At 36.6% G+C, this 25,993-nt stretch overlaps 1 protein-coding gene across 2 annotated transcripts in view; it reads right to left on the reverse strand.

Annotated features, from left to right (window-relative positions):
- The window catches only part of LOC150091291 (sodium-dependent transporter bedraggled-like), a 99,764-nt gene that overhangs the window by 22,108 nt on the left and 51,663 nt on the right, over positions 1-25,993 (reverse strand). Inside the window, exons 1-8 of one of the 2 annotated variants that reach the window (XM_090375121.1) lie at positions 22,206-22,289; positions 14,647-15,184; positions 10,855-10,986; positions 9,630-9,782; positions 6,071-6,137; positions 5,799-5,931; positions 890-1,021; positions 667-770 (exon numbers count right to left, since the gene is read on the reverse strand). In XM_090375121.1, the coding sequence (XP_090231247.1) occupies positions 667-770; positions 890-1,021; positions 5,799-5,931; positions 6,071-6,137; positions 9,630-9,782; positions 10,855-10,986; positions 14,647-15,085 (1,160 nt within the window). In that variant the 5' untranslated portion in view covers positions 15,086-15,184; positions 22,206-22,289. Of the gene's footprint in view, positions 1-666; positions 771-889; positions 1,022-5,798; positions 5,932-6,070; positions 6,138-9,629; positions 9,783-10,854; positions 10,987-14,646; positions 15,185-22,205; positions 22,290-25,993 lie in introns of those variants that run through there. The other variant, XM_090375112.1, reaches the window with a different exon arrangement.

A 25,993-nucleotide genomic window follows, 5' to 3' on the forward strand; every position in this document is an offset into this window, starting at 1 on the left:
ACTAATCTTGTTACTTTTCTTTGCGCAAGTTTTAGGTTACATGTGGATTCTAATGGATCCACATGTAACCTAAAATGTGGCTTCCAAACCTGGATGCAGTACTAAATATGTAGCCCAACCATTGCCTTAGAAAACAGGATAATCATCTCTTTATCCATTATATTCTTCCTGGTATAATCAGAAGGAGTCGCAAATCAGATACCTTAATTTATGGTACTGCCCCTCACCCGTGGGTCCAGAGAATCGTCTAGATTCAGAATCAGGGAACTAATCAAGTTTGTTATTACAGTTATTCATGATTTATTGTAAACTCCTCTGACTCCTCTTGTGCGATAGAACATTATGTGCAATATATAACGACATCTTTAGTTGCTGAGAAAGAAACAATATTCATTCAAACTTGAATTATGAAATTAGTTTAAGTGACGCATTATGGTATAATTAAAAAAATATTTGTACCGATATTAATAGACTCAATGTACATGATTTAATCATAAGGTCAGGTTAGGTTAATTTGCGGTAGCTTAGTTAATTTAACGATAAATTATCAAACGATTTGACATAATTCACACTTCATAACGTCTTTGTTCCTTACTGGGTAATAATGCTTACAATAAGCATTCATTTGGTCCATACTTAAACAGTTAACTAAAATACATCACTTACTTCGTTATGCTAAAATTTGGCTTGTTATGACTACACATCTGTAAGGTGACAGCACCGAACAGGGCCCACGTAAGAAACACTTCCCGAGCAGCAAGCAACCATGACTGAAAATGAAATGGAAAAATTAACGTGACGATGAGATCAGTCTGAATACTCTTATTTTGATTGATCAAGGTTATAAAAATCAGTGAATTTACTTTCACAAATTGTTAGCTTTTCTTACCCATGAATCGGCAAGAACGGGTCTCCAAGGAGAAGAGAAAATTTCCAAGACGCCAGTGCCCCAGTCTTCCAAATAACGGATGGCAACCAATAACATCAAACAGAGAGGCATAATGCTCAACACGTACACGACCTGAAGAGAGAAAAAAAACTTCATCAGCTTACCAATGTGCGGCTTTTTCATTGGTTGTCCAAGCCGGTCAAATAGACAAAGAAATTCGAGATTGTTTAATAAGTGCTGTGTAGTGCGAGTAGCAAATTATGATTTCAAAATTCTTCCAGGAATTGTGTTGCGAATGTTTGAAATAAAATAAATTTTGTGGGATGACCAGGCAAGGTCAGAGGGGTTTTTCAACAATAGAAATACAAAGGCATTTCGTATTTAGCGACTATGAACTCAGATCACGGTCAACTCAAACTTATTTTATTCAATGGACCTCAATATGAAGGTCTGATACATATGGACGCACTGGACAGATGATATAGCCAGCTTTGATCTCATTAGGAGATGTCGGTGAATTAAAGGTCAGGATGATGTTTCTAGTGGGAAAAGTTTCTCCTACCCACACATGAATATTCTCTTCGCAGCTGTTACTCCTTGCTGTTTTAATTCAGAACAGATTTCCTCTTCAGATGTTTCCATGAGATTCCATTAGGAGATGACACCACTGGATGAGTTCAATGTTCTGTGGGGAGTAACCATGATCGACATTGCCCCATATATGTAGCTCAGAGGAGTTGTTCTGAATGTTTGTCACTTCTAGTCTCTACATGGATATCTCCTGGGGGAAACCGTTTGACAGATTTGGGAGAGCTTATCAACCCTTCTGAATAAAGAATGGTGACATTTTTCCTATAGAATGCGCGTTATCAAGTAATCAAGAGTTTGTCTTTTTGCTGAAGTGACGTCAGCTGAGTCAACGTTCACAATTTCAGATAGGGTCAGGGCTGGGGGCCCCCCAGAAGAAATAAGTCAATCAGGATTCATATAGTTTTATTATTATTTTTTATTCAGCGCCTGGACTAGGCACAACACCCGCGGAGCCCACTACCCGGCATGCAATAATTGCTTGCCGGGTAGTGGGATGCCAGGGTCAACCGTGTCGATGCCAACCCTAATCCTGTCCCGCGGACCATGGGGGTAGGGGCATGGCATTGACACAGTTGACCCTCGCATATGACCTCCACTAGCCGATTGATCCTGGCTGGGCCTTCCATGACCAACCGTCCTGTTGAAGGCGGGGCCAAAGTGGCGTGTTGAAACTGGGCTCCTCAACCACCAGGATGTTCTTTTCGAATTTCCCCAGATCGCAGCGCACAGCAAACACGCCAGATTCCTATTATGTTAGCTTGGATCAAAGACTGAGCGTTAGATCCCAGTGATGCTAATCTGTAACCCTAGCAGCGTCACTGGTAGGTTCCTCAGTGACGCTAGGGCACGTACAGGTGCCCCTCGACGTCGCCACTTGTATGTAGTGAGGGGACCTCTTAGAGAAACCTATATTCAGTTTACTTACTACGAATTTCGTTTTAGTAGACCATTCCGAAGAATTTTCGTAAACGGTCAATAAATTTCTTAAAATTTATGAACGGTTTCAAAACTTAGTTGCTACCATAAAGTTCACTTTCCAACCTTTGTTTGTCCTTCTGTGGAAAATATATAAGTTGTATATAACCACCTGCAATCTACTCGATCCTCTACCCAGAATAATCATCCTAACTAGCACCCAAAATTAAAAGTATAATATTGTTAGCATGTACAACTTCCGTCAGAAAACTATTTCAAGAATTTTCACCTGCCATAATAATGATCCTCTGTACTTTCTTCTTTTAACCTTTATAGAATCTCCCTCCCCTGGACCGATTCGGCTACACAGATCTTAGTGAATATCCAAGTAAAAATCTTACGCTTTTTCAAAGAAACACCTCAATCTACAAAACTCCTCGTGTTATAATATATGTTCAGGCTCAAATTTCAGAAAGGCGCAGAGCTCACTAGGGAGAATGTAATATCTGAGTTATTAAGTGCGAGAAATGCGACTCAGAATCATGTAACAGAAACGAAGCCATAAAATGAAATTCAAGTGGAAATGGATACAGCGAAATGGGCCAGTTAATAAAAGTGTTTTCCCGAGGTGTCGAGTATAAATGGTAATATGAATAAGTTTAACCATAAAGATGAATAACACAATTTCTCTTCGCGTTATATTGCCTTTCATCCGAGAAATCGAATTCCTTATAGTCCAAATTTCTGAACTTGTATAAATAACAGAAACATTTATATTATTTATACATATCGCTTTTATTATTTATACGTACATACTTAAGCAGTGCAGCAGAGTCAGTTTCTTAAACTCAGTGCCTATGAGCATCTTCAGATGGTGCGTGCAAGGATATATAAAAATTAAGTAGTCAATGAATGGTTCGGCATAAGCGCTATCTGTGGCATTAGCATGAATAAAAGTGCGTGTAGTCTTTCAGAGTGAGCTGTTTTCGTCCTGCACATACATTTAAATAACGAGCAACACTCAAGTTATGCACATCTGGAAAATATTAAGAAAATACTTGTTTGGCCGGTTCAAATCTCATTGCGAAAACGCAAATGAGATTTGTCTTTGGTGACCTCAGACTTACACAAAAACAGTGCGCCCTTTAGCTGTCGTTTAAAAAGTGATTAAGTAATTGTGGTTGATTACTTCAGATTCAGGAACGGGGATGATTGGCAGAGTAATCTCTTAAAATAATAAGCAGCCCATGATCAAAGAATGAACATGTAAGAAATCAGCACGCGTCCCGCATAACCATCAATTTAACAAGGTACTGAAGCATTCGTTAAGAGCAAAAATTAAACTTTAAACTTCTTCTTAAATTAAACTTCTGCAAAGAATGTCTGATATTAGCAAAAAGTAAGTTTTAATCCTCATTGTCCTGTACCGAGACCCAAAGCACATTTAGAACTGAACATAATTCATAGCCAACCAAGACGAGTTCCATTTACATCGGTTGTACTACTCCATGGGTTCGATTAGCATTCATGCCAATTAAACGGCCCATTATCACGATAAAGACCCTACATTCTAAGATCTAAAAGTAAGAGCACAAAAACGATTCATCTATGCACGAGTCTCTCAATTGCATCCAATGCACTTATTGTTACCACTTTCAAATCACTCCTGTTGTACGCTCCCTTTCTTCGATTACCTCGATCATTACCATAATTACTGTGCCTACTCAAATTAACTGATGGCAATTCTGGAAGAGGTTTTAAGACTCAAACCGATAATAATTAATTCTCTAGCTTTTTTTCCTAACATTTCTTTTGCCTTTTCTGCTTCATCTGAACGATTACGTTATGAGTTATTCGGAGAGCTAAACAGATGAGTCAGAAACAAATTTCTTCGAACTCCGCACAAGGAAAATTATGCAGACTCCATCATATGTCCTCCGTAGTTCTAGGGCTGCTTTTAAATAAATATACCTTATTTAATCAAATACCACAGTCTTCGAGTAAGACAGCCTCTTGTATGAAAGGCAATTTAAAAAGTTCAGGAAAATTCTTATTCTATATGTAACCGGCGATAAGTTAAGAATGTTGATACTGTACTGCAAAAGAATGATACGCCTGAAAGCACAACCACTCCTCTTTACAGCAATCTTGCCCACATTTCTAAAACTATCTAAATTTCCTGCTACTCACTTATTAAGATTCGGGTCACAGAGAGAATTTATGACAAAATGAAAAAGGTGAAGGAGAAACGAGTTTTACGAATAAAACTTGTTTCTCACTGATAGAGAAGAGAAAGAAAATTAACAACAAACGTTATCCGGAATTCGATCTCAGCTGCTGAAAACAAATTGTTACACATCTATCCTGTTACCATCCTTTTCCCATCTAGTTCAATCCAATGTCTAGCTTTGCGCGTCGTCCCAGAAAAAGTAAAGATGGCATCATCAGTTAATTTACTCAAATGGTGTCGACAAACACTGAAGAACTTTGTGGTACTATTAGTATTTTTTATATTGTTTTGTCTTGGAGCCATTATTAAATATAAACACAACTCAGCTCTGTTATAGTCTTGTGCAATAGAGGAAATAGCTTCCACTCAAAGCAATAAAAGAACCACTCCTAAAAGTGAATGAAGAACTTGGTGTTAATGGACATATAACCTAGCTACACCCAATACGAGTTACATTATGACAGATGGAACCTTGCAGTGATTGGTTTGAGAATGTCCTTGTCAAATATCAATGCCTACGCTAATTATATGTTATCGTTCACATCGAAAAACTACGACCTTAAGTCATCTGGAAAAGTCATTTGACTGCTGTATTAAAGAAAGTTAAATCTGAGAGCAGTAAAACAGAAATTTCACTTGAAAGTTGCCATAAAGTGGGCTTATGATCGTCCAGAAAATTTCTTCATACTTAGAATCAATATTCTAGAAACTGATACTATGATTTGGCATTTTTCGTTGATATTACTCAGCATTTGAATGACGTAATCAAAAAGCTATATGGAAAAGAAATGATCAGATTGTTTATCTCCTTTATTAAGTCTTACAAGAAGATGATTCTTTGGAATGTTAAAGATGATACGTCATGACATCCAGTGTGCATAATATAAATAGCTAAAAAACTTGAACTGGAAATAAAACCCTGAGGAATAAAGTGCTGTAACGCCCGAGGTTTTCTTCCACACGCGCCGATTAATTACCATGATAGAAGTCAGACGTCTTCTTCAAATACTGCCCTTGACAAAATAATTGAAGATGCAATACGAATATCGAATCAACACCTTTTGCGAAAAAAAAATTCTGAAGTTTGGAGAGCAGATGTAAGCTTAACTACTAAATATAAAAATGTTATGATGTACTTAGAATCATGAATGTTAAACCAAAGTTGCTGATTACCTTTCCGTAGGAACGGAGACCTCTGCTAAGGCATAGAAAGACTAGAAGCCACACAATGGCAAGGTTGAAAGCAATTTCGAATTTAAGATCTCCAACATCAAAGTTGTCTGCTTTTCTATCCAACACCCGACCGCTGAAAAATAGAAATAAAATATTTAAATTTTTCTGAAACCTCATGAGTTATAGGCAAAATATGTGCTTCATTATAAAAACAACCAAACACTGTGTCGATTTAAACAAGTGGATAAAATCGAAAAGCTAAAAATACTTACTGAAAATAGGAAGGAACTGTCCACCCTATATAATCGATTGAAGAGGCATTTTGTGCAGAAACGCAATCTGAAAACAGAGAATGATGCATCTGTCAGCACACTTGATTATACAAGTATAATATTGTATTTATTTCATTTAGTAAAAATGAAATATTTTTATTTTATAAATTTAAAAAAATATTAAATATTCGCTGAGAATTTTTAAAACTATTTGGTGGCCGACTGCATTTATATTAATAAATGAAATAACATCTATCATTTTAAATATTAATGTGTCCAAAAAGAATAAATATGTCCATGTCAAGGCAAATAAATTAGATATTACACTAGAATAACAAATCCAAGGAATATGACAGCTATTACACAAAAAATCTGCCTATGAAAATGGCTTTGTGATTTAAAATATCGATTAAAATTGAAAGTTGTATTCAAGAAGACAGAAAATTAAACTAAACTAATCTCTGCTCCTACTTCTCCCTACCATTAATTACTGAATATATTATGGTATAAAACACCATTTGTGTTGAAATGGGTTTTTTAAAATAATCAGTGTTGTAGTTAAAATCATAAGGGGTCGACATACAGCATCCATAAATTCGCATATATTATAGACTAGTTTGAGTGCCTTCAGGTGGAAAACCAGAAATCACGCAAGGAAACCCAACTTTCCGCTGGAGACCTGATACCACAACTTCCAAAGAAAACAGGTCTTATATAGGAGAAACCCTCAACATCTTTTCAATCCGCTTACGCATAAGTCAAAGTACCTTAAGGGTTTTCGTAATGCATGTGTTCTCTTACCTGTGAGGGAATCACAGGAGCATTACTGTGGCCTCCCAAGTACTGACAGAAAAGAGTTCCTAGAAAAGACGTTACATGACTAATTCATACAGTGTAATGCTCTTAACTGAGAGTACCAATACTTTAAACCTCCAGTTAATCGCCCCTCTAACTGAATATTCGGATTCTCTATGCCATCAATTTTGTCTCCTTATAAACTTAAAATTGTAACTATTAATAATTAAGTTTATCAACATATACAAACAGTAACAGCTAATAATTAATTGAATAAACCTAGAAAAGCCAGGTATCACATACCTTTCACTTTCTGTCGTAACCCTAAAGTATACCAGCAAGCTGGTATACTTTAGGGTTAAGATACTGGACTGGTTCCTTAATATCCTTACCAAAGTCACGATTGATCTGGTGGAGGTTGACCACAGATTTAATAACACGAGATCTTTATATCAACAGCAAAATATGTATTTTGCTTTTTCAATTCGGAAAAGGGACAGATGCATAGATTTTTAGTAGAATGGAATCCAAGATATTAAAAGCGGATTTCTTTTAATCAACAGGGTAGAGAGGAATGACAGGAATCTGGACTGACGAAACAGAATGGTCAATTGCTCGACTGTAGTATTACACGCGTTTCAGCCCACATTACGGATAAATATGGCTGCTAATTGCAAACTAGTCCCAACCTTTGTGGCCAAACCGAAGTATAAACATAACATTTATTTATTATTATTTTTTTTGAAATATTCACTTCATAATTTTAGAGAAATTTGAAGGTCCGTGACATCAAAAACTGCATTCATTTTAATAAATGTTATTCCCACTTGAAACCTCTTGAAATTAATGGAGTACATTATAACTTGTGACTAGAAGATCAACTAAGAATCTCTTAGCCAAGATAAAATGGATGTGGGATGGTTGAAATGAAGACTGTTGAGTTGAATCTGAAAGGAAGAATTTATCAACTATCATTAGGAGCCATGAAGCTTTATTTCTATTTAGAAATTGGCTCCACGTTGTGGATTTTCCAACAAAGAAAGAGAGGGTGGTAAGTTGTGAATGAGCGCAAACAATGTGTGTCTCAACAGCAAGCAGTTGAATTTTTATAAAGGCTGGAATGCCTTTTTATCTCTAGAAAGAGAAATGAATGCCTTTAGGATTAAAAGTTTAAAGAAAACAAATCGATTGTGATCACTAAATATAATGATTGGAATTAAATTGAAGCAAATCTTTTGACATGATTAGACATTGAGGGGAAATGCGAAGTTGCTGGTGAAAATTTCCTTTCTGTCTGACAGTCCTTCTGAAAGAAGGTTTTAGATTTCTTAGAATCTAAACTATTTTACAATTCCTGCCACGATGTTTATATAAATCACAGTATGACTACATTACTTGAATATAGTTTTTCCTGCACCTAGAATTTTAATGCCAGTTCACGAAGATTTGAAAGTCTCATAAAATAAAGTAGACCTTAAACTGGAAACGGATCATCTTCCATTATGTTTGCTGCTAGAGAACAGCTTTAAACACTATCAAAGATTGTCTTAACAAATAACCGTCCTTTTGAATTAAAATAATTGCCACTCTGCGATTGCAATCATTGCAGGGTCAGAATATCTGAAAAAATCAGAATAATGCAAGCTTCGTTAAAAATACGTACATTTTACTGCAACTTGAGTAGCACCAACTGTACTTGCGTAAGATTTTAACATAGATTAAGGAGAATGAAAGCAACTTACTCGATTTCAAAATGGAATTAGAAGATAACATACATGATGGCATTGAATAATGAGGTTGTTAATCAGACATAAGTATGCCTTAATACTATATTACCTTCTGTTAACGGCTCAACATGTTTTGGTAGGTTGATGGCGAAGAATATTCATCGTAGATGAGTACAACCACATATTGTGCATTCAGAAAATTTTCCAGATGGAGATTGCCAACATTTAATAAAATACAAGGAATTCTGATCAAGTGGAGAGAATAATTTGAGGCTAGAACCAAAAAAAAAGTGAAATTAGAACGATCAATGGGTACTGAAATACTATATAACTTCAACCTTATTCAAAAGTCATTCTTCCTAGTCCATAGAACTCAAAGACCATTGCTGCTTGGATTGCCAAAACGGAGTTTAATAATTAGCAGAGGGAGATCAGGCCCCGGGTCTAAAATTTGTTAATCTTTTCGAAATGTTAGACTGAAAGAAAACAAGAGTGAAAGATAATTTTCCGCTCTGTGTATTACGTTTAGGGAGAAAATGTTCCAGATGGAGGAACATCAAGGAGTCTATATGATAGAATCTGCATTAATGATCATTTGTAAATTATCGAATCTTATCCGGACTATACCTTTGTTTTAAGTCCTTAAAAGTTGGTTAATTTTATAATAATCAATACTCTTTAACAGCTATGCTAATTGAACTGCAAGGGCACACTGATCCTTCAAGGGCCTCCATCGTGACAGACACAGGACAAGGTATGGTACGTTTCGCCACGGAATACATCGAATAATGAAGGTTTACGGATTTCCTTTGTTTTCCCTTCTATTTGCTTGCCTCACCGCTTGGTTAATTAATTGAGGTATGCGGAAAAATATTCAATAAATCTACAAGGTGTTCTCACCGACGTATCAGGGAGAGAACAGAAAGATAGTTCCAGACAAAGTTTGCTCGCAGCATCACGGTTGAAGAAGAATGTGGTAATCTTATCAGAAAATAACTTAAAAATAAAGCACTTAAAATGCAGCAGCTGATACTTACTTTCATGGGAAAATTTGGGATAACAAAGACCCCACTTGTAACTTTCTCTGGCTGTGATGAATGAATCCTTAAAGAAAATAAAAAGCCAAGAGATCGGCACGGCCGAGTACACACTAATGATAATATAAGCATATAACAAAGCGACACCGAGACCTGAAAAACAAGAATAAATATTACTGTAATTAAAGCTTTTAATTAAGTCACGCTATCTAACTAATAAAACTTTAAAATAAAAGCAAACGGAGAAGTAAAATCTAAGTTTAGGAATGAGATGAATGCTACTTGGATAGTACAACTCTTTGAAGGCTTAAAGTTTATATAGTTAAATAAACGGAGAAGCGTATTTTGTCATTCTAAATTAATAAAAACCACATTGAAACAGTGTCACGACATATACAAACCTATCATTAAAAGATGGGTGCGTCCTGTGTGGCATAACGCATCAATATAAAAATAGAATGCAGGAAAAAATCCAAGGGATTTAAAGGTAAAAAAAAAAAAAACCACCTATAATTATGACGCAAAAGGAGACAGGTGAAGTATAACCGGGATTTTTTTCCTCCCCCATTAATACACGTGCACGTGCATTTTGGAACGTGTAAGCTGTGACGACAGCAAGTGATTGTGACAGTAAGGTTACGTTTAGATTACACAATATCCTTGTCAAATAACATTTTAATGTCCTTGCTAGACTTGTACGTGGGCGATTCTTCGCTGTTTATAAAAGAATAATTTTAGAAAAGATTAAAATTCAGAGATGTTTATATTTATACGGTGGTACCATATGTTATAAACTTATTTTGGGCAATAACGTTACACAGATGGTGTAATATTACCAAAGATGAGTACCTTCCCATAAGAGCGCTGTGGTAATTCGTTTTGCGTCAAGTCCACCTGCTAGGCAGAATTCAGTTATGAAACTCGAAATTTCCACTAAACAAGTTTACGAGTGTGTAATCCAAACGTGTTTGTTTATAAAAAAATATGACATCTTCTGGAAAATTGATTTTTAGAATTTACGCACAAAACTCAAGTATCTAGTAATTACAAACATTTTTAAACGAATAAGAATATTTTTTTTTTTTCTGATTAATAGAGTTTCGTGTATTTATCTATATTCATCATGGGATCTAAAACAATGTGAAAATTCTATTGGTTTGTTGGTTACTGTAATTTACTAACTTTTAAGGTTGATGGATAAGATTCAATTACAATAAACCATTACCTTTAAAAGCAGGAGACATATACCACATGTCCAATACGCCTGCTCCAAGATATCGACCTAAAGTCATCTGAAGGAACACAAATGGTATCCCAAAGATCAGGGATAAAATGAAGAATTCAACAATGAATGAACCTGGAAATATAAAATATTCGATAAGACAAAGTCAAACTCATTACAAGTAATAAGAAATGCATTAGTTATATGAAGTGAGTTTTAATAAGGGTGGGTCTTAGACATATTGGGTCAGCGTATAACGTTTCTAGAAGTGAGTGTTCATTGGCCAATTTTCACGTTGTTTGGGCAATTTTTTTCATAAAAAGCTCGTGCGGCTCAAATGCCCCAGTGCCAATATTTCTATGAAACTTCGATCTACTTTATATATACCAAAGAACAATCATATAGCAAGTGTAAAGTATTCTACTTCACCACAAAATTCAGGATTCTGCAAATGGCCTAACCCAGCCAATCGTTCCCTAAGACTGCTCTGCCACAATGGAAGTACCAAACACTCCCATTCTAAGCCATTTCCTATTATTCTTCATTACAACTACCTCAGGCAAGAAGGCAAAACTCGCCAGGCCAAAAACAGAAAAATTCCAACGCTCCTCGGTAAATCCTTTTTGGAAGTGTTCCCTTCTTGCTTTAGATTACCCTTTCCACAAATCTTACATCAGTGAAGCACTGCACCCCATATATTTCTGTTGACCTATTATTTCTAGTCGCAAGCTCTAGAGTGCGTCACATTATGACCAAATCAATTGGTTCATACTCAGCAACTAATAAGGCATCAATGGACACCGTTCTACACACCCGAGAGTTCCCACTCCATTAACACATCCACCACTCTTCAGAATTCTTGACATCTGCAGCAGAATGGATTCATCGAGATCCTCTTAGTGTTCCTTGTCCCGCTGTAATCGTACCTGATTGTTTTTGTTTGACAGAAGTGGAATCAGCTTCGGTCGCTGCTCTGTGGTTAATAACGGTTTGTTATGAACTCTTCAAGTGTCAGGTTCCACTAACCACTCGCATCAACGAGCTGTTTCCTATGATGGAATTGCACTTAGCTGATGCTATTTGGTTATTGGACCAATCTCGAAACACCCAAGAAAGAGTGTTGCGTGAAACCCCAGTAAGGCTGCAGTTTCCGAGATACTCAATACTGGCGCCGAATAACATTCTATGTTCAAGACAGTCACTTAAATATTTCCTCTTGGCCAAGTCTCGCACAAAATGAAAGACATACAATGTCCCTTCGAATTTTCCCTCTGCTTTATTAATGAAGGACTGTACCATTTCATGAAAATGACTGTCAATGAATTATGTTCCAATACTACTATCACTTTTTCGATTTATTGTTTAATTACCATAAAATTCGTTAATTGTGAATTTCTATTGTTTGGTGTATTGGCTTTTTTCCAAGTCTTAACTCAATTGCAGAATCTAGAAATCAAAATTAGTAATAAATTCATGACTCTTTGAGAGATAATCCGAAACGTAGAATACAAACCAGCCACATAAAATGATACACAGGTCTTATAATCATTGTTGTTTTACCTTGATTTAAGTTTATTAAGATACACTCGATATACTTTTATCGTTAAAGTTCTATTTGCTAGATGAGCTAATGCGAAAAACATCGCCCTTCTTTAAGAGGATGAAATATAATGATGAATTGCTTATGTGGTTCTGTTTTTATCTATCAGAGATATTGAACGTCCAAAGTTCAATATCTCTGTATTGGCAATTAGTTCATTAAGACGATCGACATTACGTATTTTCAAGTCATATAACATTGGCTTTAAGAGGAGTAAGGTTAGAGGACTGCTGCGGTCATTCTACTAGTCTCGGCACAATTCATTGCTAAAGGGACTGTTCCTACAATAGGGCTGTAATCTTTTAGAATCCTTCTGAATATACGCTCTTCCATTGAGAAGACTTGGAAAAAGGGTCCTTTAACTGTGATTAAAATACTCTAGTCACTGTTTAGGATGGACAGGCCAATAATATGGTATACGTCGTGGTATGGTGTAGTCTTTACAAAGACTACACCATACCACGACGGCTATCAACACCTTGTTTAGCCATGCTAATCTAGTTCAAAACTAGATTAGCACTTATTATACTCGCAAAAAATTATCCTCCACTCTTGAAAAGATGGTTTTTTAAGCCAAAAATGTTCTTTGTCGGTTGCAACGCTATTCACAGATTTCTGTGTGGATCGGAATCATCCTCAGTCCCCGAAGCAATTAATGAAATTGCAATGCTATTAGAAATTGTTAGCTAATATTAGTAACCTGCTATAATTATAAATTGCAAATAACACGCGGTCTTCACACTTCTAACCATACAGGGGTGTTATGTAACTAAACTGAGTTAAGTTTCGGCACTTAAGGATTTCATTCAATTGACTATATAACCCCTTCTGCAAGAAAACAGATGCCACAAGGCATACATTTTATTGCCGAAAGATCAAATTTAGTAACTTGACCTTTCTTATTACAGATTAATGGCAATTAATGTTTTTGAACAATGATTATCAGTTTCCCCCAAACCTATTTACGAAAAAAATTAAATCTGAAGTCTATCGTGTTGTACACCATTTTGTAATTAAGATTTTAGGATAAAATTTCTTCTTTTAGTACCAAATGAAATTTTATAAATACAATATATAAATGCAGTACGCATACCCGCATAAAAGAAAAGTAAACTGCAACATTGTAATATTAAGGTCACTTAAACTAACGATGTGTGCCAAAGATAGGGAAAAAATGCAACCGTGAACCAATTTAAATATCTATAAGAAAACAACGGTTGCTATTTCCTCCTTTAAACCCGGATTTACGAGGTGTGGAATTAAAATCGTGCCCAATGCTGCCTTGCACAATGACACATCGCCTTCGTTGTCACAATCGGTAAGAAGCGAATACCAACAGTAATAAGACATTCAGACGCAAATGAATCGAGGGTTCATATCAATCTCCATTTTTACCGTAGAAGAACGAGCGAATCCCATGACCTGTCCTTACCATGACGACAGCAAACGCTACGCCAGTGTCAACTTCCGAATACAATAAAGTCATTAGACCGTGACCCGCGCGTGCTGAACGGATTGGCTTCAACGTCCCAGCGCTATTTGTCATCTGTGCGTGGGAGATTAGAATGGCATGTGCGTTTGTTTTAATGTCGCAAGTCTGATAAAGACTGCTGTTGAACTATCTTGGGACATTAGAAGCAGATCTTAGCTTAAGCAATCAATTCACCAGACTTTAAATCAATCTAAGAAAAGTTCGTAGAACTCAAAACTCTTAGAACCAACGCGTTTCCTTCTCAGTACTCAGAGGTTTGGAGATTGGGATGTTATAATTCATTTATATAAATGAATATTACAATTTATTAGATATAATTAAAATAAAATATTGAAAAGAAAATTGTTGGGTCTGATAAGATGTTCTCATCGGATTATTTAATCATTTTGTGACTTACTGGTACTTCAGTAAGTGTCAAAGTAATTGTCCCACATTTAATGTGTGTCACTCAAACTATGTCACCAGTGCACGATAATTATTAATGATCACTAACTATTTATTATAGCAATCAGACCTTTAAATAAACCTGAATTGAACTAATTTTTAATAAAAGAGCCCAATATTGTATTTTCAAACGGGAAACTCAAACTATTGTTTTCATGAAGCTTTCCTGGACAGCTAATTCCTCCTCTAAACCCATAAACAGACCAACATGGAAAACTTTATGTATTTTATAATTCGAGGTTAAAAATTAGGAACTTACCTTTATATACATACACCAACATAGAAAACCTACTGATATTATACATCCCCAGGATACAACTGAGGCACGCGAAGAAAGAAGAACTCTTAGTAGGCCATATGCTTCTCTTTGATCGTCGGTTTCCTTCCGACAGTGTCCTTTCACGCATGTTATCTGCTGCCACACTAGAAGGCACCCCTTCTCTGTTATTCTGGCTGTCACTGGTGGGTCTTTCACGATTATTATTATTATTATTCCAGTTCGTTCTGGGTGTGATGTTAGTCGCGCTTGCGTGTCTGGACCCGGAGAGTGAAGCAACTCTAGAGACAGTCCGAGAGACTGTTTCTAAAAAAGTCACTGGTGGTTCATTAACGGACTGACTTGGAGGCGAATTTGCCGATGATCCTCCCACTATTGCGGACGTTGAAGAAGACTGCTGGGCTTCAACAGGATTTCCCATTTTTATAGCATTACCAACAGACAAGAAACCGAGACGAATCTACACGAGGGACTTTACCTGGTCATCGTGGTGACCTTTCTGGTTAAACTAGGAAACTTCCTGCAATGTTAAAGGAAACAAGGAATAAATCAATGAATAAATAGAAAACGCAACTCTTATAATACCTTGCTCTTTTCCTCTTTTCTATGCATCTTATAAATTATAAAAATAAAATTTATAATTAGTTTTTAATTAAAATGTAATTAAATGTGGAATTAAATACATATTAAATTAAATATTTATTTTAATATTCAGTTAAACAGATTATTCTAAGTTAATTAAAGGATAATTATAAAAATTAAATAAATTTATTTATACAAAATATAAATCACGATCAAAAAGGGCTTTGGTTACCTTTCGAAGTGTGAAAACTTCGACTTATGTGCAATATCCAACATGTCTACACACGTAAAAAGACTAAAGTTAAAACGAGTAAGGGTGCCATTTGAGAACAGGCAAGAAATGGTTGCTGAGGGCAAGAACAATAGGACCGTGAAATGGGATTACGAAGAGTCTCTTTTGATCTAAGCCACCGTTAGGAAGTGAACAGGAAATGAGTAGACGTCCAGTGTTTGCGTCAAAAGAAAATGGCGTCAGGGTAACTGATATTTGGGTTAAGTTGGCCTTATTTAGCATAGAGGGTGTGAACACGAAATTGAGTGTTTTGGAGGTGACTGGCAAACATGAAAAGGTCCAACTGCTGTATGAAGAAAATAAATTTCTAGAGAAGGGTTGGTTTGTACGATAGGGAGACGGCTGTGGTGAAGATGTTTTAGCAAATAGGAAGGAATGAAAAATTAAACAATATGGGGATTGGTTGGAGTCCTTGGTGGAGGCGTTCCAAACATGAGGGAAAAAGAAAAGTTCGGGGAGAGTAATGGAGGAAGCGTCCACTCTGTATCTGACTTCTGTGGTCTAAGAGGAGAAAATCGTGAGTTTGCGGGTTGAAGTGGAAGTAGACTTTTTTTTGGTGGTCAGGGTTCACATTTCATGATAGCAAGATGAAAATGGTTTTTTTTTTATTGAACACCGAACTCAAGGACTCAATCTAGCTCTGTAAAAAATTGCGTGATAGTCCTTTAAAAAAAAAAAAAAAATTCCTGTTGTATTAGGCAAGTTAGTTACTAAGGTTGAGACAACTGGTAAAGGGGATGACCAAGATGATAACTAGAGAGTAATTAAGGTAGAATGAGGGATTTATGGTGAACATTACTGATGTAAGAGGATACCAGTTGTAATACATTTCATGTGTTAAAGGCTAGAAATAAACATACAAAAAGAGCTGAAATGAGTTTACTGATGCAAGTGATAAAAATTGGTAATGTAAGAGAATGATTGAGTAATCATCAAGGATTCATATTTAGTAAGATACAAGTGATACAAACTAATGTTAATAATTTGTAAATTGACTTGATGTGAGACATAGTGTATTGTACTAGTATAGTTGAGATATATGGAAAGTGATATGCATATATGTACGTAATTATTTGTTTTTATGTAAATGCTGTAGATAATGTTCATTAAAGGTTTGTAAATAAATGGTCTCTTTAATGTTCTGCTAAAATCCGCTTTACACACCTTACAATCTAGAGTTTTCTGTGAATTGCAGTCAGATTTGCGTTTTTGGGGTGGGCTTGAGACTTCAGTAAGCTGGAACTAAAAGAAAACCAACAAAAACAATTATCCCCCCCCCTTAATTGGTTCCTTGGATCAAGGGAAAAACACAGTTGGTTCTTATCTTACCAGACACCTCCAAGGGGTTAAGGCGTGGCTCGTGCTGGAAATATATTGTTCAGGAAAGAAAGGTTGTTGAGTTTCATTCTTAATGGAAACAGAATTCTGTCTGCTTCTGTATCGGGATCTGGGACCACTTGGACTTTTTCCTTTCGAGAGGGAACCGCTAGAGGTTAGCAGCTGAAATCTGGAACACAGCATTCCTGAGATGTATGATTAATTGATCTGGACCTTTCTTTTACGAATCTCGATCTGGTAGTTGTGGGCAAGATGATGTACACGCGATGCACAATCTGTCTGGTAGTTCTTTTCTTTATGAAATCGGTCACAGTCCACGGTGAGGAACATACCTATGGTTCTGTATTCAGCGTGCCTGAACTGGACTGTAATATCGATAATTACAATATAACTGAAACTTCACAGCCTTAGTTACTTTAGCGCAAAAACCAAGAGTGCATTTTGCTTATACACAACAAAGGTTGAAAACCAAGAACAATCTGAATTTTTAAGTAACAAACCAATATATTTGTTTTCACTGAACTGCAATTTTTATTATTAAGTAGAAATAGCTTATATCGTTTTAGTATGATGCACTTTAAATGTTTTTTTTTTTTTAAATTTATCTATTAATTAGTCCAAAAATGTTACATTAAACGTTCTCAGTATAAAGATATGATCCAAACCAGTGCTTCTTTTAAGCACAATTGGGGGGGGGGAATTGCCACTTAGTAACCCCCCTTTCTCACCTCAAAAGGTGAGAGAATATTGCAAGCGAATGGCTTAAGAAACATATCAAACCATTCGCTTGCAATACACATGTGTGAGTCATCTCAAAGTCCATGAATAAAATTTTACTCACGGTGAACATTAGAAATCTTTTACTGCAGACAGCTACTGAAAATATATCTGTAAACATCTTTATAATTCCGATAGAGACAAAACTAAGTTATGGCTAGACTAATGTAATTTATGACGTATAAAATAACTGAATGAAAGGGCGATTACTAAATCATCCTAATAAAAATCACGGACTCCCCCAGAAGGGACAACAGTCGAGTTGAATACGGGAACCCCCCCCCAGACTACTTGAGATTCTGGTTTTCCTCGGTATCAGGTGAAGGACGAATTACTCTTGCTGCTGTCAGCTACTGAATTTTAACCATATATAGTATTCCCTACTCAAAATTGCAACTACACCTAGTGGGGGAGGAAGGGAGAATTGTTTTCCATCCGTAGTCAATCGTTTAACTGCACAGACCTGCAAAGAATGTTAATTTTAAGGTCCAATATGAACCATTTTGTAATCAGTTTAAATCGTTCTAGAAAATAATTTGGCTATCCATCCCAAATAATAATAAAAAATAACAGAACCGAAAATAATGAATTAGGTGAACAAAATGTCTGTTTGGAAGGAGGGGAGGCTAGAGCCACGAGTACTTTAAAACCTATGAAGTAATAATTTAAAACGTTCTAATTTAAAAAGGAAAAATATATACTACACGGGCTTTAATATATCTGTCATTCCATATTTGAATAGAGGTATCATCGTTTATGGTCCACGGTAAATAAACATCTATAACAACGTACGGATTTTCCACCACGCAACCTTTTGTATTTCCTGGTCACAGGAAGCGGATGGCGTAGCTCTTCCCCCTACGAATTGACGCCCACATTATCCAGTGACACGGAACTTCAATGTGTCACTCCTAGCGTTATTTACTTCCGTCGTAATTACACTACCCAGAAAAACTCACGAGAGAGAGAGATAAATATAAATTTATCTGTAAATCTGAACGATAACTGGCCGCCCTTTTTTCTTCGACAAGAAATATCTTTGTATGTTGTCAAGATCGTTTTCGTCTTCATCCTTGAACTCTACAAACATAACTCTCGACCGTGTCAACCCTCACGGACTGTTAGCTACACCTAACAGCAAAGACCTGACGTAGCCAGCTTTATTCGTTGACAATAGAAGAGGAATTACACAACCAGATATGAAACAGGAAGCCAGAGAATAGAATTAACAATAGAAATAAAAAATATGTCCACTGGAACGAAAACACTGCGAAGGGGTTATGACCTCAAATTCGCACATAGTAAGTAATAATATACCAAGTTAAAGCCTATGCCCCCCTCCACATATTCTTTAAATGCGATAAAGTGGGAGAGTTGGAACTCTAAAGATGGCACAAACATACAGCAATATTCTTGCAGTCTAGCTTATAAACTCCTCTTATCTTAAGTGGTCGCCTTCTGTTTATATTTCTCCAGATGATGACTAATAAGAAAGGAACTAACTTCTGCATGCTGTCATCTGAATAAAATAAGGCCTTCATTAGAAGAATGATTCTAACCGCTCCCCTTCAATACACTCAGCTAAGGGTATCCTTGTATGAACAAAGCGATGAGTCACAGTATACACTTCAATCACCACGTTTCCCTGTTATGGTGACATGTCGGCAATATCCGTTAAAGCGGATTTCATACAGGAAGGTGAACTACCTGGATACCTCAGTAACGTATCCTGATGGGTAACAGTTGTCTCAGGAAATTAAGTTAACTGGAAAAAAAAAAAGTTGTGAATAAACCTCTATGGCGATGAACTGCAATAAATTCTTGTCTTTTTCGTAAGAACCAATGATACGAATATAATCTGTGTCATCGTTTGAAAGGGAACCACCATTAAATTAAATCTGACAGGATGGGATCCACAACATGGCAATAGGACATCGACCTACTCCATATTAAAACATACACTGTGCTACCAGAAGTAATGGGCATTAAAAGAAAAGATAGTAGTTTATAGATCAGATTTTAATAATTTTTAATTTAAATGTATGGCCTGAAAACAGCACCTAGTTTTCCTAGAACGCTTTACACCAGTTCTATGTGCATCAACAGAATTATTTCTCTGTCGATACATTTTATTAGGCAAGTAATCTTCGCCACCATGGAGATCCACCCCACACGTTATTTGAATTCCTCTCACACTCGTTATATTTGTCCTTGGGCATGGCAAACTATGGGCGTTACATTCTGCACAGTCCAAGCCTCTTGACAGAGGACATTGTCCCGTTGAAAGCTTAAGGTCTTGAGCGCCATCAAATTGCGTTAGCATTGAGAATGTCATAGTACTGCTCGTGCATCTACAAAAACCATCAGTCCGACACCATACTCAGTCTAGTAAACACTGTGCAGTCATTTTCAAGTAGTCCTTTGATTGGATGCCACGCCAAATTCCTTCCATCTGATGAAAAGCAATGGATATATCGGCATTCGGTTCTCCAGAGCTTCCTCTCCACTTTCCCTGAGTCTGTTCCTTAACACCACCAGACAAAACGTTGAGCGTTAACTTTCTGGATGAAAAATTTATCAGTAGCAGCCCTTTTAATGCCAGGTTCTGCGTAGAGCGTGCACCCTAATAACTGCACCTGTATATCCCACGACCTCTTTTATGATTCTATGGTAACATTATGAACGCAGTTTACCAGAACAACAAAACCAACTGTTCAGTGATCTGTTGTAGAATTAGATAATCGCCATGTTGAAGGTTCAACTTATCACTGTCATATTAGAGCCATAATAATGTCTACTTTAAATGATTCCTCTACCTTCTGAAACTCCCTTTATACCTCTATTGAGGGGATTCAGCAATACTACCCACTACAATATTCGTATAATCAACAAATTCCAGAAAAAAAATTTGCTTATATTAACGTACCAATGACAGCAATCAGACGCGCGCGCGCCTAACTTTTAACCGAAATGGAATGGGACCAATTATTACAAGGAATGAGAAAGATTTATGGCTCTTTAAGGTAAAATAGATTCTACCCACTGTTTTGAACGTTCCTTCTCCCCCCCCAAAAAAAAAATTCCTTTTGGGGTGATTAGACTTCACGTGTCAGGTTAAGGGTTTTGCACACTCGTGTCTCCTTTTCGTTTTATAAAAGAGCGTTTCACAACGTGTGCATCACTGTTTTCACGGGGGAATGGGTTCGCAGTGAGGGTAACAAAATAACATTAAATTTTGGGAATGAATTATGATTTTGAAGTGCAATGAGCTCTTCCTACTGATAAATCCCTCGAGATAAACCTTCTGATCGATGCAGTTCCCAGTCCACAAAGAAACAAATTTCGCATTCTACATATAGATTAAAAACAAAACTTAAATTACATCACCTAATTTAAGTGATGCTACAAATTAAGTTTCTAGGGGGGGGTGGAAGAATGTTTCATTATAAGCTTCAGAATATTTAAATGCTAAGAGTGTTGTAAATTTAGATTAAGCAAAATAAAGAAAAATCGACAGAGAAACTAGAAACAAAAGCCTTAATAGATGGCTTGTTCATTATTTAAATTTTCCCCTTTTATAGTAATGGCGTCAATTTATATTATCAGACAAATAAGAGTGGTTATGGAATATTCACCAATCAGGCTACTCCCAACGTGGCCAGGGAAGTGATCACTTGAAATTCTATTTCAAGATAAGAGCGAGCAAAGGCGTAATCAATGCAACCATCGCATTAAAAGCGCAAGTACAGCGTTTATAAAATAAAAAAAATATACACATTAGACCCTCCAAAATGCACCGTACTAGGCAGGGGGGACATAAGAGATCAGATAACAAATCAGAATGTAATATTCTGAATAATCCAGATAAAAACTCTGCTCAATAGCATCGGTAGAATGAAGCCAAAATTTAGTATTTTAAAAAAGGTTTTCACTTAGAATCGACCCACACGTGGCCAATTCGCCACATGGCCGATCCACCACAGACGGTTGTTAAAAAGAAGTAAACAGCGTCTCTTGTTTCCTAGTCGTAACATGAGTGCTCTGGAGTTAAAAGGTTGTAAAGATAAGAGGCAAAACTCTCAACCCTCCAACACACGCTCTCTAATAGATCTAAATTTCCTTAAAGGGTAGTTAAAATTTTTATTTTCGATTTAAAAATCAAAAATATTCCAATCTCCAGAAAACTACATCTTTTAGAGTATTAAAATTCACTAAATGTCCCCAAAATAAACTCAATATGGGAGTCTGCATTAATAGTTGAAATATCAAAGGAATTATTTTGAATAACGCGCACATTATATCCAAAGTAATTAATTAATCAAGCACTACTGAATGTTAATTTCCATTTGCTGACTGCCACAAGTTTAAAAATATTTTAAATACTCTCCAGAGTTGGGCAGAGGTCACGAATCGCACAACAGAAAACAACGGCTGAAGCCCTCTAAGTTTATTGCCTTCCAGCCCTCCTAAAAAAACCTTCGAACGTTTCCTGAAGTCACGCGCAGCAAATCACTCGCGAACGAATGTTAGCCAGAAAACAAAATTTCCCTACCTTTCACGTGCTAGTAATCCATCCCATAGTAAAGCCACCGAGTTCTCCTACAAACACCTCCACCGTTCGACTAACAGGTCAGAATGAAACGCAGCCTGATAGGGCGCCCGCTTTGTGCTAGCTCATGTGCTATCAGCACCCGCTGAATACTTCCGGATGCAAGCGGAAATGACGATTGGTATAATTCAGGGTCGACACGCATCTGCGGACAAGTTGGAAGATCGGTGAATAGCAGTTGCCGAGGTGACCAATTATAAGAGGAAAAGTTGTCGGGTGAGGATGAAAAGATAGAATAAAATCGGCTACGCGCTGCTTCTTTCCAATATCTTGGCTAAAGAAGGCGTTCACCTCAAGCCAGTTTTATTGTTCGCGGTTGGCTTCATAATCTAACTACTCTGAGGAAATGATGTCAGTGCATTCTCCGCTAATGGTGGGGTTACAGCCTCCCTTACTTTATATAAAACTTTTTTTTTTTTTTTTAAGAAGTAAAAATGGGCTGAGTAACTTTTAATTTACCTCCAAACTTTTATTTGTGAAAGTATCACAAAGAATACTAAAGCGGGCCGAGAATTGTGACATTTCCACTAAGAAAAATCACACTTAGAAGACATTAATAAACCGGCTTGCTTTTTTATGATGCTTGTTCTGACACGCTCTGCTTCATTCCTTTGTTTATTCGTCCTATGTGAAGCGGAAAGTCTAATGGCGACTTCTTTTAGCATTAAAAGAATGTTCAGAATGGAGTTCTCCAAACACCATTTTTGTAAGTGTAACAAATGAGTTTATTTATAAATTACACGTGCGAAGCGTAGAGAAAAATATCAAAAACATATGGCACGAGAAAATTAAATATTTTGCAAAAATAAAAAATAAAAATTCTTATGATAAAAAAAGAAATCAATAATAATTCAGTCACAACTACAAGACCACGAAACCTAACAACAACGCATGCATATTAAAGAAACTATAAATATGGACACCTGTTTATTTTTAACTTAAATGCATTTATTATATATAATGCATTTAATTTTTTTTTTTATTTGCTTTATTAGTCTGACTGTTTTGATCTACGGTTGAGCGTTTATACTTGCATTTATGTCCTGTGTGTTATCAAACACTCAGCCTAAAACACTGATGGATCCAATATCTCTCTATTACAGAAGATTTAGGAGAAGTCCGGTTGGCCTGCCTCCCTAAAATCCACTCATGCACACCTTCTCGATGGTAAGCCCTGTTACGTCACTTTTGTGGCAACGAACGTGTAGAGTGGTTCTCTTCAAGACGCCTGGTCAGCGTGAAGAGGAGAAGACCAAACCCTCCAGCAATGAGAGCACAACAATACAAATGGCCCTCAGTCCCCAGCAGCTTTCACTCTCCCTCTTACGGCAGCGAGAGGATCAGAGTGGAAGCAGAGGGTGCTAAGAATCTCTGGGTACGACCAGGCTGCCATGCACGGAAATTGAACTTGGCCTGTTATAACGTACGATCACTCATTGGTGAAGACAGGATATTAGAGCTGGAAAAGGAATTAGAAAATGTGAATTGGAATATCATCGGTTTGGCTGAAACAACAAGAAGAAATGAATCACTTATAAGTTTATCAAGTGGAAATCTGCTGTACACCAATGGAAACAGTGAAAGGAGTGAAGGTGGAGTTGGGTTTCTGGTCCATAAAGATTTTAAAAACAACATTTTGGAATTCAAAAGTACATCACCAAGGGTGTCAAGACTAATACTCAAGATTTCTAAGAGGTACAAGCTAAAGATTATAATGATTTATGCACCAACATCGAGCCATGATGATGAAGAGGTTGAAGAAATGTACACTGAAATTGAGAGTCTTCTAGATGAGCAGAAAACCCACTACACTATTATTATGGGGGACTTCAATGCTAAGGTTGGAAAAAGGCAAAACAGCGCAGAAAGAGGAACTATAGGAAATTTTGGAATTGGTGAAAGAAATAAAAGAGGTGAAAGACTTGTGGAATTTGCAGAATCTCAAGGAATGTCAGTAATGAACACTTTTTTCAAGAAAAGGGTGAACAGAAAGTGGACATGGAAGAGTCCAAATGGATTAACAACTAATGAAATCGACTTCATCCTCACTAACAGAAGATATATTGTGAATGATGTTACCGTCCTGAATAAGGTAAATGTTGGAAGTGATCACAGAATGGTAAGATGTACACTTGATATAGATGTAGGAAAGGAAAGGAAAAAACTGACTCGAGTAAATAATACAAAGGTCTTTGAAATAACAGAGGAGGAGAAAAAGCAGTATGTACTGGAACTTAAGAACAAGTTTGAGCTTCGGCAGACTGCTCAGGACCAAGATATCGACGAGGAATATTACAACTTTCTGAAAGTGATAAAGCCCAAGAAACCTATAGGGAAACAGAAATCCAAAGAAGAAAAAATTAGTCAAGAAACACTTGTCATGATGAACCAAAGACGACAAATTAAGAGCAAGAAAAACACTGACAGGGAGAAAATTGAGTATACTGAGTTATGCAAAGCCATTAGAAAGAGACTCAGAGAGGACATAAGAAGATTTAACACAAGAAATGTAGAACAAGCATTAAGGGAAAACAAAGGATTTAAATCAGCAGCAATACAGAAAGACAAATGATACTGAAACTGAAGAATAGCGATGGTGACTTATAAACAGCAGAGAAGGCATAATTCAAATAGCAGAAGACTACTATAGAGAATTATACAAGGAGCAAGGGAATGATACTAGCAGTGGGGAAGTTGGATTGCAAAGTAGCAACACATACGACATACCCGATATTCTTCCTGATGAGGTAGAACATGCATCGAAGAAAATGAAGAATCGGAAAGCCCCGGGGGAAGATGAAGTTACTGTAGAGTTGTTAAAATTGGGAGGAAGAGACATAACACAAAAACTGGCAAGGCTCTTCACAAAGTGCATTAGAAAAGGTGTGATGCCTAAGCAGTGGAATAATGCAATCATAGTTTTGCATAAGAAAGGAGATAAATCAGAAATTGGAAATTATAGACCAATTAGCTTGTTATCCCACATCTACAAGTTGTTCACAAGGGTCATTACTAACAGATTAGAAAGAATACTTGATGAGAATCAACCGAAAGAGCAAGCTGGCTTTAGGACAGGTTTCTCAACTATGGATCACCTTCACGTAATATCACAGCTAATGGAGAAAGCAAATGAATATAAAACACCATTATGCAAACACCATAATCCACAAATGCCTGGCATTTGTGGATTATGAAAAGGCATTTGACTACATACAGCATAAGGCAATGTTTCGAGCACTGGAAAGACAAGGCATAGATACTCCATATATTATGATTTTGAAAATATATGAGAGTGCTACATCCTTTATTAGACTAGACAAAGACAGTAGGAAATTTAAAATCGAGAAAGGAGTTCGACAAGGAGACACAATATCTCCGAAGCTGTTTACTGCTGCCCTTGAGGAAGCTTTCAGAAGATTAGACTGGTCGCAGAAAGGAGTCAATGTGAACGGAGAGTACCTAAACCATTTACGATTTGCAGATGACATTGTGGTCATAAGCCACGATCTCAAAGAATTAGAGGAAAATCTTAATCAGTTATGCACAGTTAGTAAGGATTTTGGACTAAAGATGAATATGGCTAAAACAAAAGTAATGATGAACAAGTATGCCACGGAAAGGGAAATAATCATTGAAGGAGCAGTAATTGAAAAGGTGGAGTCATATACTTATCTGGGACAAGTTATTAGCTGTAATAATGATAAATGGCTGGAAGTCAAGAGAAGAATAAA

Source organism: Mastigoproctus giganteus, chromosome 1 (genome assembly GCF_048544385.1).
Source record: "Mastigoproctus giganteus isolate SK-2022 chromosome 1, ASM4854438v1, whole genome shotgun sequence".
Classification (NCBI taxonomy): domain Eukaryota; kingdom Metazoa; phylum Arthropoda; class Arachnida; order Uropygi; family Thelyphonidae; genus Mastigoproctus; species Mastigoproctus giganteus.